The sequence below is a fragment of the Lingula anatina genome, chromosome 6, assembly GCF_051362555.1.
Source record: "Lingula anatina isolate TDL-2025a chromosome 6, LinAna3.0, whole genome shotgun sequence".
In the NCBI taxonomy this organism is placed as follows: Eukaryota; Metazoa; Brachiopoda; class Lingulata; order Lingulida; family Lingulidae; genus Lingula; species Lingula anatina.
The window spans coordinates 10,007,221-10,029,826 of record NC_141772.1 but is presented as its reverse complement, the minus strand read 5'-3'; the positions used below and the strand labels follow the sequence as shown (position 1 = coordinate 10,029,826).

At 35.1% G+C, this 22,606-nt stretch overlaps 1 protein-coding gene across 3 annotated transcripts in view; it reads left to right on the top strand.

Annotated features, from left to right (window-relative positions):
* The window catches only part of LOC106162479 (uncharacterized), a 135,701-nt gene extending 114,863 nt beyond the window's left edge, over positions 1–20,838 (top strand). For all 3 annotated transcript variants that reach the window (XM_087014717.1, XM_087014716.1, XM_087014718.1), the window contains 6 exons: positions 6,538–6,941; positions 13,428–13,700; positions 15,597–15,736; positions 15,870–17,087; positions 17,232–17,280; positions 18,310–20,838. In XM_087014717.1, the coding sequence (XP_086870843.1) occupies positions 6,538–6,941; positions 13,428–13,700; positions 15,597–15,736; positions 15,870–17,087; positions 17,232–17,280; positions 18,310–19,400 (3,175 nt within the window). In that variant the 3' untranslated portion in view covers positions 19,401–20,838. The remainder of the gene's footprint in view (positions 1–6,537; positions 6,942–13,427; positions 13,701–15,596; positions 15,737–15,869; positions 17,088–17,231; positions 17,281–18,309) is intronic.
* The last annotated feature ends 1,768 nt before the right edge of the window (positions 20,839–22,606 follow it).

The window sequence follows — 22,606 nt, the reverse complement described above, 5'->3', positions numbered from 1 at the left end:
TTGACCTTTGACCTACTATTCACCATGAACTGAACTTTGCAAATTTTGCTTCCCTTTTATCTCCAAAACTGGCAGAGATAGGTCCATAGTTACTATTGAACTTGAATAGGAAGTCATATACTGGCAATCTTACTGTGACCTTGAAATTGACCTTTGACCTACTTTTTACCATGAACTGAACTTTGCAAATTTTGCTTCCCTTTTATCTCCAAACCTGGCAGAGATATGTCCATGGTTACTATTGAACTTGAATAGGAAGTCATATACTGGCAATCTTACTGTGACCTTGAAATTGACCTTTGACCTACTTTTCACCATGAACTGAACTTTGCAAATTTTGATTCCCTTTTATCTCCAAAACTGGCAGAGATATGTTGATAGTTACCATTGAAGTTGAATAGGAAGTCATATACTGGCAATCTTACTGTGACCTTGAAATTGACCTTTGACCTACTTTTCACCATGAACTGATCTTTGCAAATTTTGCTTCCCTTTTTTTCTCCAGCACTGGCTGAGATAGGTCCATAATTACTATAGAACTTGAATAGGAAGTCATATACTGGCAATCTAAATGTGACCTTAAAATTGACCTTTTACCTACTTTTCACCATGAACTGAACTTTGCAAATTTTGCTTCCCTTTTATCTCCAAAGTTACGCTGTATCAAAAAGTACATATTGGTGGTGAAAGCAAAATGTGCAGTACGGTAATGGATAATAAATTTTGAACTCCAGAAAAATAAAACATAAGGCTTGGCGAAGCAGACAACTCATGGTAAAAAAAAAATAACATTATTTCATCAAATTTGAACAACTCGAACTTCAGAGCACCTCCCATTTCAAGAATTTTGACCAAAATGACCTTTTCTTTATTTTAATTATTTTTTTCTGTAGGAAATTTATGGCACATTATGGTAACTCCAAAATTATAACATTTAGTCCCTTATATCTCCAAAACTGGCAGAGATAGGTCCATAGTTACTATTGAAGTTGAATAGGAAGTCATATACTGGCAATCTTACTGTGATCTTTAAATTGATCTTTGACCTACTTTTCACTATGAACTGAACTTTGCAAATTTTGCTTCCCTTTTATCTCCAAAACTGGCAGAGATATGTCCATAGTTACTATTGAAGTTGAATAGGAAGTCATATACTGGCAATCTTACTGTGTCCTTAAAATTGACCTTTGACCTACTTTTCACCATAAACTGAACTTTGTAAATTTTGCTTCCCTTTTATCTCCAAAACTGGCAGAGATAGGTCCATAGTTACTATTGAAGTTGAATAGGAAGTCATATACTGGCAATCTAAATGTGACCTTAAAATTGACCTTTGACCTACTTTCCACCATGAACTGAACTTGCAAATTTTGCTTCCCTTCTATCTCCAAAGTTACGCTGTATCAAAAAGTATATATTGGTGGTGAAAGCAAAATGCGCAGTACAGTAATGGATAATAAATTTTGAACTCCAGAAAAATAAAACATAAGGCTTGGCAAAGCAGACAACTCATGGTCAAAAATGACATTATATCATCAAATTTGAACATCTCGAACTTCAAGACACTTCCCATTTCAAGAATTTTGACCAAAATTACCTTTTCTTTATTTTAATTAATTTTTTCTGTAGGAAATTTATGGCACATTATGGTAACTCCAAAATTATAACATTTAGTCCCTTATATCTCCAAAACTGGCAGAGATAGGTCCATAGTTACTATTGAAGTTGAATAGGAAGTCATATACTGGCAATCTTACTGTGACCTTGAAATTGACCTTTGACCTACTTTTCACCATGAACTGAACTTTGTAAATTTTGCTTCTATTTTATCTCCAAAACTGGCAGAGATAGGTCCATAGTTACTATTGAAGTTGAATAGGAAGTCATATACTGGCAATCTTACTGTGACCTTGAAATTGACCTTTGACCTACTTTTCACCATGAACTGAACTTTGCAAATTTTGATTCCCTTTTATCTCCAAAACTGGCAGAGATAGGTCCATAGTTACTATTAAACTTGAAAAGGAAGTCATATACTGGCAATTTACTGTGACCTTGAAATTGACCTTTGACCTACCTTACGATGAATTAACTTTGATTGTACCATTTTAAATTATATATATTTTTTGCATATTTTGAAAATTCTTGTTGATTGCATTTTTACAGCTTGTCAAGCACAAGACTGGTGGCTGTGTCCCTTACTTTGTGTATGTGGGGGTCTATACGAATGCGCTTGCTCCAGCTGGTGGTACAATATTCGGAGGCGGTATCGCCTCTCTGATCCTCTAGTTTCATCTTCTGAATAGTAGACACTGTCATAACTGTCTCCAAAAGTATCTGGCATGTTCTGAAATATTCATCATTGCTTTTTATGTACAGACACAGATGTGTCTGTACATATAGCCGTCACCTGCGTTTGTCGTCGCCGTCGCCGTCGCCGTGCACTCAGTGATAACACGATAAGTGGAATACCGTTTTACATTTTGTATTCAAATTTACAGAACTGATGAATATTCATAATCCGCAGGTCAAGTTCGAAAATCAGCATGATCGGGTCATTTTTAGGGAAGTTATGCTGTTTTTTCACTTTTTTCAGCATATATGCAGCACTGATAACACGATAAGTGGAAAACCGTTTTACTTTTTGGCTTGAAACTTATAAAACTGATGAATATTCATAATACGCAGGTCAAGTTCGAAATTCAGCATGATCAGGCCATTTTTAGGGAAGTTATGCTGTTTTTATGTACAGACACAGATGTGTCTGTACATATAGCCGTCATCTGCGTCTGTCGTCGCTGTCGTTGCCGTCGTCGCCGTCGCCGTGCACTTTTACCGATAACACAATAAGTGGAAAACTGTTTTTTCTTTTTGTTTGAAACTTACAGAACTGATGAATATTCATAATACGCAGGTCGAGTTCGAAAATCAGCATGATCGGGTCACTTATAGGGAATTTATGCTGTTTTTTCACTTTTTTAAGCATATATGCAGCACCGATAACACGATAAGTGGAAAACCATTTTACCTTTTGGCTTGAAACTTACAGAACTGATGAATATACATAATACGCAGGTCAAGTTCGAAAATCAGCGTGATTGGGTCATTTTTAGTGAATTTAGGCTATTTTTTCTCTTTTTTTCAGCATATATGCAGCACCGATAACACGATAATTGGAAAACCATTTTACCTTTTGGCTTGAAACTTACAGAACTGATAAATATTCATAATACGCAGGTCAAGTTCGAAAATCAGCACGATCGGGTCACTTATAGGGAATTTATGCTGTTTTTTCACTTTTTTCAGTATATATGCAACACTGATAACACAATATAAGAAAAACAGTTAGGCCAATTGTCATTATACTCACAGGAGGGGCCAATCTTACTAAAACGCAGGTTGAGTTTGAAAATCAGCATAATCAGTTCATTATTTTAGAAGTCATGCTGTTTTTTCACATTTCCTTACATTCAATTCTAAGGCATGTTAACAGTCTCATTATTGAACTAATAAGATACGTAAAAGTGTTTGACATTTCCTACATCTTTACAACATTGTTAGTTGATTTTGTAAAAGTGATGGTAAACTTGTTATCATGTATTGTGTAATAAAGTGTCAAAAATGGAAATAAACTCATATCATTGCAGTTTGTCAGATGCATTCATCCACTATGTTCAGAATCTCAGAATGGAGGAAGTTGAACATTTAACACTGTTCTATTGATACTTTTCCCATCTCATCAATTTTCTTCATTGGTCTTATAAAAATGGCAGTAAACTGTTTATTTTGTTTTATGTTAAAAAAGTGTTAAAAATGGAAATAAACCCATTTCAGAACAGTGCTGTCTTGTTTACATTTTGGCATTTTCAGTATGTGACTTTGAAGTTCCATGGGCCTGAAGACTTTTGCTAGTTACATTTTCTGAATATCCGTGATACTAATATTTTATAATTAAAAATTGATGGTCATTATGCTGTTAAACATTATGTAATGTTGCATCAAAATTTGAAGAAACCCCTATTTTGGGCACTGCTCCCATGATGACCATTTAAGGAAAATCATGTCACTTACTGTTCTCAAACTTATAGGAAAGAAACATGGGACTAAAATACAGCTTCAGTAGGCAATGCAGTCTGTTTGGTAAATTTTTCTGGCAATTTAACAGTTTTTTGTGAAAATTTAATTTTTCACTTATTGACATTTTCAAGGTGCGACTTAGAACCTCCATGGGCTTGAAGACCCTTGCTGGTCACATTTTCTGAAAATCCATGACACGTATATTTTATCATTAAAAATTGATGGTCATTATGCTGTTAATCATTATGTAATGTTGCATCAAAATAGAAGAAAACACAATATTTGGTGCTGCTGCCATGATGACCATTATGGGAAAACCGTGTTACTTATTACTGTCAATCTTTCAAAAAAGAAACACAGGACTAAAATGCAGCCCGAGTTGGAAAAGCAGTCTAATTGGCTTCTTTTTCTGGAAGTTATACACTTAGTGAAATATTCATTATCTTTTTGGCATATTCATTGTGGGACTCGGAGCTCCCATGGACATGAAGCCTAATGGTAATCAAATTTTCTACATGTCCATGCTATTTATAGTCAATAATCAAAAATTGGTGATAATTATTCTATAATTTATTATGTAATGTTACATCAAAATTGACAATAATCTTTTTGCACTGCTACTGCAAACATTACGAAAAGAAAACTGTGTTACTTATTATTATATTTAACTTATAAGTATGATTTTTAGGATTGGCATGCAGTTAAAATTAGAAAGCCAGGTCAATTGGGTTATCATTTTTATTAAATTTATGCATTTTTTGTGAAATTTTCATTTTTCTCATTCTGGCACTTTCTAATTGAAAACTTGAACTCTGATGGGCCTGGAGCCTTATGCTTTTACTTTCATCAGCGTTACCTGTTGTACATAATTAAAATTTTATGTTGACTGTGCAGTTAAACATAATGTATTATTGCATCAGAATTGGGCAGTCTCCTGTTTTTGTGCATTATTGTTTTCTGCTTTTCTTAAGGTGTGACTTATGGGCCTGAAGACCTTTGATAGACAAATTTGTGTGGTCAGTCTGTTAATTCCCCTTTGGTATTCACAAGGCTAATTTCAGTGCTATAAACTCATTTACCTAATTAAGTAGCCATTAATTGAAATTTCATAAAGCACACTTGTTGATATTTCCCTGTTAAGCTCTCTGCTAGATAACATAGTGTCCATAATAAGGAAGCAGTGAATAACAGCTTCATTGGAATTATATTTTTGTTGTTTCTATTTCATTTTTTCTCCAACACTGGCATTTTTAAGATGTGATTTTTAGCTCCCATCCACCTGAGGCTCTGCACATTTTCAGTATTTCCACATAAGCAGCTGTATTGGTATTTATGTCTTTAAACACGCTGTAATATTATTTTATGCACTGTCATCATTTTTCATATATAGGGACTTTCATCATGTGAATTTTAACTCTCATGGTCCTGACATTGTAATCTTATTGAAAGGGTGGATTGAGACCATCTTCTGGGTCTCCTGGAAGACAGCCAGATTTTAAAGTTTATATTAATGGGTTTCTGTTGGAAGACTATCAAAATGGAGGATGGATCAACAAAGATACTTTGGAATACTGTCAGAAAATATCTCTGAATCTGCTCCTGTTATTGACCATGTTACCTGTTGTGCATGATTAAAAATCAGTGTTGACTGACTGCTATTATAAGCATTTATTATTGAATCAAAATGACCTATTTTGCATCTTTTTTTTCTGTTTTTTTGTCTGTACATTTGACAGCTTTGCTGCCTTGTTTATATGTTCAATTCACTATTTTTGTAATGTTTTTAATATACATCTTACTAATTTGTGCCATTATTGTAATTTTTTTTTTACTGATTTTTCAAAAAAAAAAAAAAATACAAGGACATTTACCTCTTCCATTTCTCCCTCTTCTTCATCAAAGTTTTTAAAGCCAAGATTCCAGAATTGAGTTTAATAAGTCCTCTGTTTAAGATAGAGAATTACCATATATTCACTGAGAGGGCTGGTGATATTGCTTATAATAAACTTTAACGTCTGAACATAACTGTTAATGCAATAACAATGAACATATGTCACGTCCTGTAGCTGACTCAGGTGACCCTATATAATATAACAATACAAAATATTAACTTTATGTACTTTTCCCAAGTTAACAGGCATTTATCCTTACAGACTATACAAGCTGTTTTTTTTTCCCAAACAACAAACATTCCCTTACACTTGAAAAGTAAAATATTACTTACCCATTACCATAAGACATTCCATAGCCCCATGGACATCGATTCTTATACTTCCTCGGTGTAGTCAGAGGTTCCATCAGTCGTTATGCTCACAAAATTTGCACACCTGAAAATGTCTCCTTTTCCAATGCTGTAATGCTTCTCTATCTTATCCTATCTATTAAACTATATGTCATCAAGCTATTTATTCACACTAAATTATGGGCCTCATAATAAAGAAGTGATATTTTTCATTCCAGGCAAGTACTTTACAAAGACAAGTATGATGCATTTTTGGCCCACAGTAATGTTGATGCTGAATTTGTGGAAAGTGTCATGGACACATTGGAGAAAAGGGGAGTCAGCTGCTGCTACTCAAAACGAGATTTCCGCCCAGGTACTTCAACAGTGACTTGTATTAATGAAGCCCTCGAAAAATGCACGTACATCATTTGTTTTCTTTCCAAGGACTTTCTTACAAGTCCTTGGTGCAAGCAGGAAAGAAATATGGCGCTGCATTATGCTGCCGAGATGAGTGAAGACATCGTTGTCCCTATCCTGCTGGATGCCTCCCTTGAGGATTTACCCAGAAATATGCGGCACTTGACTCATATCAGATGCAATGATACTGATTTTGAAAAGAAGCTGTTTTTTTCGCTTGGAGGTGAGTATCACATTATATATATATATATGTCTGCACTTCCACAATACTGGGTAACAGCAAGGGGTTATCATCTTTGAAAGTCTGTCAAAATATTCCTATACGTGTTAGATTTGTCATATTATAACAAACAAATTTGTGTTCCCAAACATTGTATTTTAAACTTTTTAATTATTAGCGGAAAATGACACTAATACAGCGCTTTAATCTGGGAGACAGATATACCAGGCCATTTTGTAGCTATTCATTACGGAAAAGAAAGCTCTCAGTAAAGTATTGTCATGTTTTTTTTCATCATATCAGGGATCATTTAACCCACACACTTGAAAAAAAATTACTTTGTCACAAATTTTGCTGGGTGAAGAAAACGGGTTGTTGTGCTTTACTCTGTTTTCAACTTAATTACAAAGCTATCTAAACAAATTTTTCATTTTCAGTATTTAAACATCTGAAATAGTCTGCTTTTTATTAAACAACAATGTGTAAAGACATCCTGTCATCTGAGCATGCATGTAATCACAGATGTTATGACCCAATCTTGTTTTGTTTCCTCCAGACTCGCGGGACAATGAAACCACAGCAAGCATGTAGTTTCATTCCCTCGTTCAGATACCAGGGTCTTAATGTAAAGAGTTGAAATTTCCGTTGATGACATAATGACCCGGTCACATGAATATTAAATGAGCTAATTAAGTGCCATTTAACGAGAAATTCAACCAAATTGGTGTGAAGATGTGTCCTAAGAAGTTATAAGCTTCTGTGAAGTAAAATGAAAAAATATCCATTCTTGGCAAAAATATGGGATCGGGGGGGAGACTCATGAAACTTGGCACGATTATCAACAAAGGATATACTAATAGTTTTATCAATTTAAAAAAAAATATTACTGCACCTTTTATGGGTTGGGAGATATATGCCCTAGAAAATAGAGATTTTTGACCTACTTTTTGTCTTTCCTCACTGCCTATGCAGGTGGAATGCACTTCATCCAGTGGAATTTGTTACTATAATAAGAAGTGTTTCCCCAAATAAACATAACAAATGTATTTAAAAAATTTCAACATATGTTTATTTAAAGGGATTAAAGCTCTTCGTTTCGGCTAAAAAATGAATTTTCCTAGAGTAAACAACAATTTTTCCATACTAACCAATGGTTAATGAATCCATTTTTACATTCAAAGTTAGTCCCTGGTTTTTTTCTAAAAAGCTTGGTTTTTTGTTAAAATCTCTTAAGAGATTTTAACAGAGTATAGCCATCAGTGGAGGTCACGTGGTCTAAAGACAAGCTCAGAAATCAGAATAATAGCTATAACTGCCATTTTTGTGGTAAAACAGAATATATTATATTTCCATGAGTTATTCACAATGTTTTTACTGTGAAATACAGATCTCATATGAAGAGTTATTATCCCTTTAAGTAATTTGAAGACTTTTAAACTTGGACATAGTGATCTTTAAGCTGGGGCCACTCAAGGAAATGTGTGAAAAATTGGATACCTCTCAAAATGTGGTAAAAATGTAAAAAATATGGGCTAGCCAGTGCTATGGGCACATTCTCAATGATGCTTTCATTCTACCTTGATCAATCCAACCCCACGGGTACTCTTGCTGAGTGCAATCAGGTTAACAGACTATCACGTCTCTTCTTGTTTCCTATGCATTCTTACCATCACCATCTTTTCTGTATTCTACTCAATGCAAGTACTGTACCTGTAGGTGGGTGTATATCTGATAGCATTCAGCCAGAGTACCCCTGGAGTTGGATAGGTCTACCTAGAACAAAAGTTTTATCAGGAATGAGCCCTATGACTGTTGCATAATGCTACCTTGGTTGTGTAATATTAGCACCCCCATTAAGATTCTGTACAAAGTGCCATACTTCATCCATTTCAAACTCTCAAATACGGGGTACATTTGAACTGTGGTCTTACCACTTATTAAATGGGTTAGATTTCAACTCTCCGATAAGTTTGGGTTACAAAAAAATAAAAATAAAATAAATATAAAAGGTCCACAATTTGTTTGGGAGGTTAGTAGCAAGGGACCCAGTTTCCCTGTCCCCAAAAGATGGAGCCCAGATCATATTATGGACTTTTCAAGTTTAACTTATTGTTTTATTGAAACACTCAATTCAGATGCAATTTAAATGATGTTTGTTTTTATGTACAGACACAGATGTGTCTGTACATATTGCCATCACCTGCGTCTGTCGGCGCCGTCGCCGATGCCGTCGCCATGCACTTTCCTTCAAACACGATAAGTGGAGGGCAGTTTTACTTTTTGGCTTTATATTTACAGAGCTGATGAATATTCATAAAACGCAGGTCAAGTTAAAAAAACAGCATGATCGGGCCATTATTGTAGAAGTTATGCTGTTTTTTCACTTTTCAGCATATATGCAACCCTGTAAACACATTTTAAGGAAAACCGTTAGGCCAGTTGTCATGAAACTCACAGGAGTAATCAATCTTACTAAAACGCAGGTCAAGTTCGAAAATCCGCATGATCGGGCCACTATTTTAGTAGTTATGCTGTTTTTTCATTTTTCAGCATATATGCAACACTGTAAACACAATATAAGAAAAACAGATAGGCCAATTGTCATTAAACTCACAGGAGTGGTCAATCTTACTAAAACGCAGGTTGAGTTCGAAAATCAGCATAATCGGGCCATTATTTTAAAGAAATGCCGTTTTTTCACATTTCCTCAGATTAAATTCTTAGGCATGTTAACAGTTTCAATTTTTAATTAATAAGATACGTAAAAGTGTTTGTTTGGCATTTCCTGCATCTTTACAACATCATTATTTGATTATGTAAAAATAATGGTAAACTTTTTAATGTGTATTGTGTAATAAAGTTTCAAAAATGGAAATAAACTCATATCATTGCAGTTTGTCAGATTCAATCATTCACTATGTTCAGAATCTCAGAATGGAAGAAATTGGACATTTAACACTGCTCTATTAATATTTTTCCCATTTCATCAATTTTCTTAGTTGATCATATAAAAACGATAGTAAACTGTTAATTTTGTTTTATGTTAGAAATTGTTAAAACTGGAAAAAAAAACATTTCAGAACATTGCTGTCTTGTTTACATTTTGGCATTTTCAAGTTGTGACTTTGAAGTTCCAAGGGCCTGAAGACCTTTGCTAGTCACATTTTCTGAATATCCATAATACTAATATTTTATTATTAAAATTGATGGTCATTTTGCTGTTAAACATTATGTAATATTGCATCAAAATTTAAAAAAAAAAACTATTTTGGGCACTGCTCCCATGATGACCATTTAAGAAAAACCATGTCACTTACTGTTCTCAAACTTACAGGAAAGAAACATGGGACTAAAATACAGCTTCAGTAGGCAATGCAGTCTGTTTGGTAATTCTTACTGCCAGTAAAACGTTTTTTTTTTTTTTGTGAAAATTTAATTTTTCACATATTGGCATTTTCATGGTGTGAATTTGAAGTTCCACGGGCTTGAAGACCCATGCTAGTCATTTTTTCTGAAAATCCATGATACGTATATTTTATTATTAAAAATTGACAGTCATTATGCTGTTAACCATTATGTAATATTGCATCAGAATAGAAGAAAACACAATTTTGGGTGCTGCTGCCATGATGACCATCATGGGAAAACCATGTTACTTATGATTGCCATGTTACTTATGAGTTGGAAAAGCAGTCTAATTGGCTTCTTTTTCTGGAAGTTATATATTTTCAAAGTGTGAACTTGTTACACATTTTACTTACATTGGTATTACCTGTTGAGCATAATTAAAATTTGATGTTGAATTTGCAGTTTAACATAATGTACTTTAGCATCAGAATTGACAGTAGCCTATTTTGTGCATAGTTATTTCCTGTCTTTTGTCTGTACATTTGACAGCTTTGCTGCCTTGTTTAAATATTTCCATCTCTTGTTCAAAGAAAACTTAATTGCTTTAAAAGAAAAAATATATGTTTATTATGATTTAAAAAATAAAAAGGCACCATGATCAACTATGAGAAATTAAAAAGACAACAGCCATTCACTCGACTGAAAACTTCTAGTGCAAATACTTATACAGGGTCACATTCTACACATCTTATATGTACATTATATACATCATCACAAGTTTTAAAAAACCCAATGAAAAAAATTGACTTATTTATAATCTGCTCTTAGCAGAATGACACTGTGCTAAAATATCTAGAATTTATGTGGCCACAGAATTAAGTTAAACTAAAAAAGCCTATTATGTATATTTGTCTTTTCATAAACCTAACATTTCCTTGATCTGTTTCTTTAATGTTTGCCTCTAGAGGGCATTCTTCTTTGCTTCTTCATTATAATATTTAAACATGAAAAAATAACCAATGGTTTGATGAACATTCAGCCAAGCATCCTTGTTGAACAGTTTCATGTTTGTTTTTTATTCAACATTTCTTGAAAGGCAGCAGTTGGATCTTTTTTCTTTTCTGATGTAATTCGTTTCTTAAATTCACTGAGAAGAAATGACTTGACTAGAGAATCTCTTTATCCTCCAACTTGCTTCAGTCCTCAACCAACTGGAACACTATCATGGCTTAAGGCAGCTGACATAGGACCTGTCACTTATACAGTGAAAATTCAAATTGACTGTGCACCTTTCCCTATTTTCCACAACAGCTGCATGGCAGTCTGATAACTCCAGATGAAGACAAAGCTGTGTGCATGTAACTGGCTGAAATAACATCATGTCCTTCATCAACATGAGGTCTTATGAGAGATGAGAGTCAATTTTTGTTCACATTTGTCCTTGCCTGCTTGTGCCTAACAAAGAAGCCCGTCTGTTCAGATAAAGATGGTATTGATCACTATGAACAAAATATAGGAGCACAGTGGTAGCACCCAACATCATCTAAACTAATATTTCTCCAAGGCCATCCACTTTTGTTTTCAGCTGGCAGACAGATTTATCTAGCAGAAATATAACTGCATATATCAGTGATATATAGTACCACGATAAGTGGAAAAACATTTCACATTTTCACCTTTTGACCCCATTTCCATAGATTTTAGATCGATCTGTCCCTGTGGAGAGTCTCACTAGCTTAGCCAGCTTAAGCGTCTGTCCCGCCTACTTAAAGCTGTAGGGGTGTGCGCTCGGCTGACTGCAATTTAGCGTGAACCCCCAGGGAGTTAGGTCCATCTAAATCTAAGGCTTCATTCACATGCAATGTCTATTTTCTAAATTCTATTTTCTATTCGCGGTATGTCTTATGATCACGGTCTGTGCACTGAATATCGTAATTACTGGCAGCGGCGTAATTACTGGCAACGCGAGCCAGTTACTATAAGTTACTATAAGTAACTGGCTCGCGCTGCTAGTAATTACGCGGCGGGATATTCAGGGCACAGACCGTGATCATAAGATAGCGCGAGAAAATAGAATTTAGAAAATAGACATTGCATGTGAACGAAGCCTAAATCTCTGGATCAATCTAAAACTCTGGGAATTCACCCTTTGTCTTCATACTTACTGAACTGATGAATATTCCTTAAATACAAGTCAAGGTCAACAATCAGCATGTTGGGCCTTTTTTCAGCATTTATGTGTCACTTATAACACATTTCAAGAAAACCGATAGGCATATTGTCTTGAAACTCACAGGAGTGATAAATCTTACAAAAATACAGGTGAAGTTCATAGATCAGCATGATCAGACCATTTTTGCAAATTTCTTAAGTTATGCCATTTTTTTCCAATTTGCTTTAATGGCATATCATGGTGTTTATTTCTTTTTTTATGGTAAGTTTTTCTAAGACTCGAAGATGAAATGGAAGGACAAATTTTAGTATAACATGAGAAGGAAAGGGGTACAGTAGGTTCTTTCAAATTTAAACATTTGTTACAATTTTCTTAACTTATAATTAACTTCCATCATTATGCAATATCAGATTAGGATGCACAGTGCGGCAGGTGGTCCATTTTCCCTTGATCAAAATTAGTATGACAATAACACAAGACAACGAATACACCATGCAGTATTATACTGGGTGTCTCTATGTGCTACATATTATGTTAAAATTCCTTGTCAACTATGTAAAAATTGGTAAAGGAAAGGTGGCAAAATGTTTTATCCTAAATGTGTCTCACCCACTTTAGCAAAGCATGTTATTGCATAATTTAATGGCTTGATCATTTCAAAAAGGGAAAATTGTGAATTTAAAAGATTCTGTTTTTTATGTTATAAATTCATTAACTTCGTACATTCCTATTGAGTGGTAGCAGCACAATTGAAAAGCAGACCATTTTATACAGTAAAAGCACCAAAATGCTTTATTTACTTAGTAATTTTTAGTTATTCCAAAATTATTTTTCTGATTAAATGATCAAGCCATCACCATGTACAACCCTCTAGCTTTATACTGTAGTTCATACATTTAAATGATTAAATTTGTCTTTAATCTTTTTTAATACTGAAACATGTGAACTTTGTTCATTTATATTTTAAGAACATCAGCCCAGCCCTAGTAGTTCCAAGGAGGCTTTGGAGCTCCCGCCTGATGTCTTAAAACATTTGACAGAAAGCTCGTACGACATTGAAAATCCACCAGCTCGTCTAGCAGTCTGGGATTTTGGAGGGCAAAGTGTGTATTACAACACCCACCACACATTCCTTTCTTCCAGAGCTATTTACATTCTTGCCATTGATATGAGCCTTGCTTTAACAGACAGGCTAGATGACCAATGGCAAGGAGCTGAACACTTCTCAGGAACTATTCTTGGTAAGACACCCACCAGCTCACAACTGTTTGTCAGCTAGTGAGTATATACGCTAATGTGCCATGAATTTTGTAAAGTAAAAAATAATTAAATTTGGGAAAAGATTATTTTGGTCGAAATTCATGAAATGGAGGTGCTCAGAACTTCCAAGCATTTCAATTTCATGGAATTCTGTCAATTTTGACCAGAAGTTGTCTGTTTGTCGCTAGACCTTATGTTATCTTCCCCCAATGATCTATTTACAGTTACCATAATGTATGATGGGTGAGTGTCAGTATTTGCAACCCAAGGGATACACGTACGGCCCAAGGTGCTAGATAATGAGCGGTACTGTTGGCTAGGGATGCAAAACAGCATTGTTATCAGTAGTGTAATTTTTTTGAAAGTCATTCTATCAGCCAGAAACTTGTCTTGATTTTTGAAAAGAATCTTGGTACACCTAATGAGACAGAAAGGCCATTTTCATATTCGTTCAAGGGACTGGAAGTTCGTCAAGGGAGATCGTGAGCGATCTGAGCGTGACGATAAGGCAATTTCCATACTAGTTCAAGGGACTTTGTTGCTGTATTCATCAGCAGGAGATCTTCATCGATCCAAGCAAGCCTAGAAGCTTGGAAATTTTGTCCATGCTAGAAGGCAATTTTTATATTTGTTTAGGGGACTTTGTTAGCGGAAGATCATCAGCAGGAGATCGAAATGAGAAGGCAGTTTTCATATTTGTTCAAGGGATTTCATTAGCGGGGGATGTTCAGCAGGAGATCGTGAACAATCTGAGTGAGACAAGAAAGCAATAATGGTAATCTTAATTGCAGCTGTTAATTGCTTCTTTTGTTCTGTTACTGAAGTCCCTACTGTTGGCAATGCTAATGTGCGCCTCAGAAAAACTACCGATTGCTATCTCACGCCAAGTACTCCGGTTAAGAAACGACAGAGTGACAGTGCAACTCTTTATAGATTCTCTTGTTATCTTAATGAATTGTGATGACAATGTTGTTTAGCATCCAAAGCTAACTGTACCGATCGTTATCTTGCACCTTGGGCCACACAGCACTTGGGTAAATGCAGGCTAGGGCTTTTTGAGCACAAAAATAGCTCAATTGCTGATTTTAAGGTGTGTGAGATTCAGGAAAATCAAGATCCCGCAAAACTGCTTACTGGTCAAAATTAATTTTAAGATTTTTGAAATTTAAGAGCAGTATGAAATTCATGGCTCATTACAAGCGTTTTAACGGAAAGGGCTTTTATGTTTATAAAATCATTTCACTACCAATTATGTTGTTAAATACCAGCTAGCAGTTATGAAATGTCAACTATAATTGTAACACCAGTGTAAACACTGCCGGAACACGTGGTTTTAGCCCCGTCCCATCTTGTCCACCATATCCGCTGTATTTGCTGCCATACACCATCACCACTTGTCCTCCTAGACTTCAAGGGCCTGTGTACCCATCTCTTGGATATAGGCCACATATGATCTCAACTCAATCCATGTAAATTTTGTTATCTGAAGCAGGGGCGGATCCAGAGATATTTTCTTACAGTCTTCCAAATTATCTTTGTTAATTCGTCCTCAGTTTTTGACCGTCTTCTGACAGAAAATATAAGATACCCGTCAAAGTAAACTTAATAATCTGACCGTCTTCTGTAAGACCTAGAAGACGGCCTAAATCCGCCCCTGTGAAGGTGCACTGGTCTAGGTGTGGTGCTCATCACAATGCATCCTTGTCCAGAATTTGCTCTTACAAGTAAATATTTTTGCTAAATATGAATAATATATTTTGCCTTAAGAATATTAAAAAGTTATCATATAACCAGACATCTTTCTGTACTCAAACAGTTCAAACAGCAAAAAAAATGTTACTAAAGTACATTTTGAATTTTGTCTGATATATTTCCAGACTTCACTTATTATTGGATAGACATAATCCATACTTATGCACCACAGCAAAACCTAAGTGAAGATGGGGTATTGTCTCCCCGAATAATCATCGCTTGCACGCATAAAGACAAATTCCTGGAAAATGTTCCCAAAGAAAAGGTAGGCATAATTACTGAAACAAAAAATAAAAAAAATTTAAACTGTTCTGAAAAAAAGCAATTATGATGATTGATAGAATATGTGATTGCAGCTTACAATGTGTTGAAAAACTGTTTCTCCCATTCTCTTATAGCATGAAGAAGAAATAAATGCGTACTTTGCTAAATTGCGGCATCATATACAACAGAAGAAAAGTGGTGTGCATGTTGATCCTCGTTTCTTTGCAATTGACAACACATGTCAAGATGAAGATCAAGAAATATCAGATCTCCGTCGATATGTTATGAAAATTGCTGAAAGCCAAAAATCTTGGGGAGAGAAGAATCCAATAAGATGGATTAGATTAGAAGAAGATCTTCAGCTGCGTCAAGCACCTGAGAAACGAGAAAAAAGGTGGATAAAGTATGAGGAGCTGCAAAAATTAGCTCTTAAAGTTGGAATGCAGGATGCCATTGAGCTGAAGTCATTCCTCCAGTTCCATCATGACATTGGAGATCTTATGCACTTTCAGACTGATGATCTCTCAGACATAGTCATTTTGAATCCACTGTGGCTGATAGACGCATTCAGGTCTATTATAGCAGTTGATAAACACCATGTCAAAACCAAAGGGACTCCATATTGGTCTGCATTAAAGAGGGGCATCCTAGATGAAAGACTTTTGGATGAGCTTTGGGGAGATGACAGTGAGTTGAAGCCCATTTTAATCGGTGTTATGGTGCAATTCAACATTCTTTTGCAACAGGACATCAAGCCAGGTACAGCAGAAAAGCCTACTTTTCGACAGTTCTATGTGCCCAGCTTACTCCAGATATGCAAGAATCCGGAATTGGTTGGCAGTGAAGGAACACTTTTCATACAAGGGAAAGAGAACTTTATGCCACATGTGCTTTTCAACCAGCTTACATCAAAATTAGCCCAAAATGACACATCTTCAAGTAGGAAAGGATTAAGAAGAAGAGGGGACTTTTTTCTCATTCAAAATGAGCTGTATTATGATTATGCTGTTTTTGCAATTGATCCACGAAGAAGAGCACGTTGTGCTTTGAGAAAGTCAGCAAAATCCTCTTGCATTGAACTGATCCCTTTATATCCCACAGGGACAAAGTTTGACAGAACAATCCGAGAGGCATATGTGAAGTGGAAGAACCATGTCTTAAACCAAATTCAGCAAGTTAAGCAGACTGTTTGCCCACATTTGCAGTTAGAATGGTGTGTCAGAGACCCAAGAAAGCCAAAGGTCAGAGATGAACTGATGGCAATAGATCCTAAAGAGACTGATCTCACAGAATGTGGGATGCCAGAGGATTCAGTGTACAGACTATGGTTTATGCCAGGCACAAGTGAGAAGGTAAGTTATGAAAATATGTAATGGAAGCATAGCTCAGTCATAACTTGTACATAAATATTAAATGTATCTTAGTGAATTGCATTTGTCTTGTAAATAAATGAATAATCTAACTATCTGATCACCAGGGTTTCTTTTTTTCTACAGGAGCATGGTGTTACTCCACCTGTCACTACATTACCAAGTGATACTGAAGGTAAATTACCATGAAGCTCTACAGGCTCATGAAACATAAATTTTAAAAAGCCTTATTAAATCATTGATTTCCTGTTTTTGTTTGCTGAAAATTCCTTGATACCGTGGTGTTTGAGTTGGATTTTCTGCTTTCTTCCCCTCTTTAAAATTGCAGCACTGATGAATATTGATAAAATATAGGTCTTGTTTGAAAATCTGCATGATTGAATTATTTTTCAAAAAGTATGCATTTCAAGGAAAACTGATGGAGCCTACTGTCGTAAAACTTTGAGGATTGATCAACATATGTAAAATACAGGTCAAACTTTTGGGTTTGATAGACCAATCATAAATAATGTTCATGGGTAATTTGGAAATTTTAGTGGAGTTGGGATTCGAATTTTGAAGTCTGCCCAACAGTCATATGTGGAGATTCCAAATATGCCCTTGGATTTGAACTTTGACTTTTATTTCAAGGTCAAAAGGGCCAAAATGTTCTAAAAATGGGAATTTTCTGCAAAAAAATTTTGTTTGTGCCAATTTTCAGACACTACACAGACCTAAGCTCTCATGTTATGGTGAGGGGTTACAATTAGAGATAAGTCCTTAGTTACTTTTGAACTTGAATAGGAAGTCATTTACTGCCAATCTTACAGTGACCTTGAAATTGACCATTGAGCCACTTTTCACCAAGAACTGAATTTTGAAAGTTTCTGGCCCTGGTGTTGCCCCTGGGTTTCAATAATTTTGTTTTACTTTAAATTTGCTGAGTGGCTTTGTTTGGCAAAGAAGCAGGTTGCTTTCTAAAGTCAGCATGATCTGTTTACATTTATGGTAATTATTCTCAGACTGTTTTTTTGCACAATATTGGTGACATTTGCCCCATAACTACCAAATCATATTTTTGTTTTACTCTAAATTTCTTCTAAATATTGTAGCGTTTCAAAGTATCAATTAAGTAAATTTTGATTATATTTTAATGCTAAACATTGTATCTAAATGTATATATTATCTTGGTCATATTGCTTTATTTCTGATTCTTTCTTCATAGCTGAAAGAACCGTGGAGAAAGAAGTCTTAGATATGATGACAAGAGAGCTCATTTCCCGTGATGAAAGGAAGAAAATGGGAGCTATCATCGAAAAGAATTGTGATGAACTATTTGATCAATTTTCCAACATCTCGTGTATAGATATCTCTCTTTCAAGAGAACAAGCAGATGAAGATGGAAAGAGCAGTCCTTGCATTGCAATATACTGCAGTGACATGACTAATATTTCAGACTTTCCAAAAAAACTTCAGGAATATCCAGTTGAAGTCAGGCAAGGAACATTTGTACTTCATGCTGACAATGAAGGAAACAGAGATGATCATTGTGAGTTGTATATTGGAAGTGCTGTAGGTTCTGATAAATCTGGTAGTCTTGGTTTATTTGTGGAGAAAGATGAGGGTAACCATGCCTCAACCAGGCCAAAGGCATTTGTTACATGTTCCCATGTATTTTGCCCTTATGATAGACGTCCTGAAACAGTAATTGGCACTCCTGTTTTTGTTGAAAACAATTTTAAAAGATGTGGCATTGTTAGCAAATGCTATGTAGGTAATGTTGAACATGATGATGGGGATGGCAATGTGATTAAATGTGGTGTAGACATAGCACTCGTGCAATTGCATAAGAATGCCAAAGGCAACTTATTTCCATTAGAATCACTTGAAACGTTCAATGATGTGGTTACTAGACACGTAGATCTGCTTCCTGAGCATGCCTTGGCATACAAATATGGAAAAACCACTGGGTGGACAGAGGGAAAACTCGGCCTTGGGGTTGCTTGTTGCAGAGAGATTACCTTTGTGGATAAGACATCTGGTCATAGTGAAAGATTTAAAAATATGATAAATGTTTATGCCACACATGATAAGCCATTTTCTCAGAAAGGGGACTCTGGATCTGCGGTGTTTGTGAAATTGCTTAATGGCCAAATGTGTATCATTGGAATTGTAGTTGGTTCAGTTTTGGAACCGTTTAATGTGCAGAGAAGCATTGTTTCTAGGATCCACCCTTCACTACATCAGATAAAAGCTTGTATTTACAAGCCACCACAGATTCCACAGAGGGAGGAAAATGATATGGAAACAAACTAATCTTCATGATCAGGTCTCAACATTAAAGCAATAATAACTCTTCCTTTGAGATTCAAAATTCTGCAAGAAATACATTCTAAACAACACATAAATATTTACTATATTGCATTTCAACACTAAAACGGCTGTTATTGTAGTGAAACTAAAAACTGTGCTTGACAATAGGGCTTTCGGTGCCTTTCTTCCCGGTCGTCAAGGCATTCGTTGCCAAGGATGTTGGTGCATCACGCGGATTCTCGCGTGCATTCGAGACCAAAATAACATGTGGCTGGATAAGATATAGCAGGTGCATGACACAATCCTCAGACGTAAGTTGCGAGTTTTTGTACAGTGTGTCGGATAATGAAAAGCCCAGAACTGCACACATTGTAGATATACAGTGTAAATGCATTCTGAGCAATAAGATGATTATATCGTATGAATCTTATTTTATTGTAATAAAGTGTTGTTGTTGTCTGCTTTTCCCTCGGATTTATGTACCCGGTAGGTCATCAGAAAACCCCGCTCGATATCACGTGACTATTTAATATGTCAGAGAGGGCTCTGTCAGTTAAAATCTCTTAAGAGATTTTAACAAAAAACCAAGCGTTTAGGAAAAAACCTGGACTAACTTTGAATGCAGGAATAGGGTCATTGACCATTGGTGAGTACGGGAAAATTGCCGTTTTGACCAGCAGTTGTCTGACAATGCAACTAATTTCCTGGCAGTTACGTTGATGTACATTGTGAAAAAAATTGTACGTTTTCTATATTCAACCATTTTCAAACAAAAATGCAAGTAATGCATATATTCTACACAAACCATAAGTATGATTAGTAGCTTTGTGCATATGCCAAAACTAGGAACGCAGTAAAGTTTACACAGGGCTGACTTAAGAATTTCAAGAGACTTACCTATTGATTTTCGACCAAGGCACATGGATTATGTGAAACTCTTCAGGATACCAGTGGCATCATATCATTGGACATAATCCTAATGTGGCAAATTGACTTAGTTATTATAACAAGGAAGTGAAATGCTTGGAGTTCTGTCTTTTGTGTAAGAGTAATAGTTTTTTTATATCAGTGCTTTTTCAATATTTTATAGATAAATCTCTCTATTGCATAGTGTGTGTGTATTTATACTAAATGTTTTAACACATCTACAATATTTTTATTCTGCATATAGTCTGAATCAATTTCTTTACAAAGCACCAGTTAACATCAGACTGAGAATTAAGGCCTGTAGCCAGCTAGTTCATAGGGGGGGGGGACTTTAACCATAATGTACCTACCAGTAGATCAATTTTACAAGGAACTAGTGGACTTTTTCCCCTGCCAAAAAAGGTGCTTGTTCAAACCCTTTGAACCCCCCCTTACCCGCCCCCTGCCCTGGGTCTTCCTTGTCTCTGGAAACTTGGTTAAGAATGCAGCTGGAGCTATGAGGTGTATGTTGGCATTTTACCAGAATATGATTTGTCTACCTGTACATACATGTGGTGTCGTACATGTATGTGCTGTGCATTGTCATAAGTGTTCTCTCTTCTAAAGATGTACTTGTTAAATGTGTATATTAGTCCCCTGCATGATGCGTGGACATATATTGCATATAGAAAACTCTGATTTGATGTAGTTATTTATTATACATGTACTGTATACCTTGAATTTGAAGATTTGAATAGTAAAACAAATATTTATGTAATTCATTTTTAAATGTATATGCAGAATACTTTATATTAAATGTAGCATAATATAGTTGTGTTCAGTTTATTGCGTGTGTTTGTGTTATATTTTGGAGAGCATATTTTAATTTATCTTTGATTGCATGGACAATTCAACTGTCACCCTACTTATATTAAAATATAAGATTTAGTAAAACCAAAACATTTATGTAATTAATTTTTAATGTATGCAGAATACTATATATTAAATGTAGCGTAATAAACTTGTGTTTAGTTTATTGTATTTGTGTGTCATATTTTGGAGAGCATATTTTTATTTATCTGTGATTGCATGAACAATACAAATGTCACCCTACATGTATTAAAATATAAAGTGTAGTAAAACAAAAATATTTATGAAATTAATTTTTAGATGTATGCAGAACAATATATATTAAATGTAGCATAATATAGTTGTGTTCAGTTTATTTTGTGTGTGTCATATTTTGGAGAGCATATATATGGACAATACAAAGCATGTCACCCTACTTATAATGTCAGTTTACCTGAAGCAGTGCTCGTATGTTGTCACTAGTATGAAATGTGTGCATTCTTGGCACATGCATGGGGTGTAGTTTAGTTATCTAATGATGCAAGAGAAAGCATTTAGATAATAATTTCTCATATATGCATATGTTTAGTTACAACGATCATAAATATAATAGATTGATAAACATAAGAGGAATTTTATTTTAAGCAACAAGCAATTGGCACATACTTCAAAACACAGTTGATGTTCATATTCATTATCTATACTACTTAAGTGGGAGTATTTGTTTTAGGCTCATTAGATGTGACAGATCCTTATGATTTAAGGTTTGAAATGGTAAACCAATAAATAATGTAATACTATATAAACTACAGAGAGAATGGTGCCGCATATACTGGAGAAAGGTGACACGTGTAGTTACTGAAGGTGGAAGTATTTGTGCTAATAGGATAATGAAAATCCAAAGAAATTATGCGTTCTATCTTGACATTATTGTTATCAGTTATTAATACAAATATGCATGTAAGATTGGTGCAGTATTTTGTGTTAGTATCTTGTACTGCTTTTGCGGGGCCCTGTAGTAATAATTCTAAAGTTTGATAGTCTCAATTAATTAATGCGTGAATAAAGTGTACTGGTGATAAAGTTAAGTTCATTCAGAGAGGTGCATGAATACAATTTTTTCGGACCAATGAACTTTCGGAACACTAAACCTCCGGATTATTGAGACGGCCCCACTTTTTCAACCTGGAGGTTATGCTTTTGGTTGTTTGTTTGTCTGATAGATTTTGATGAAATTTTAAGAAACTGTCAGGATTGAGGGACCAAGTAATTAATGATTGGATTTTGGTGATGATCCATTAATTAATTAATTAATGTCTGTAAGCAACATTATGCAAAAGGTCATGAAATTTCCAGTGTGATCCCTAAATTAATTAATAAATCAATAATTAATTAATTAATAACAATTATGAGAATTGAATCACCTTGGCAGCTAGAGGTTTGTGCTCTCTGAG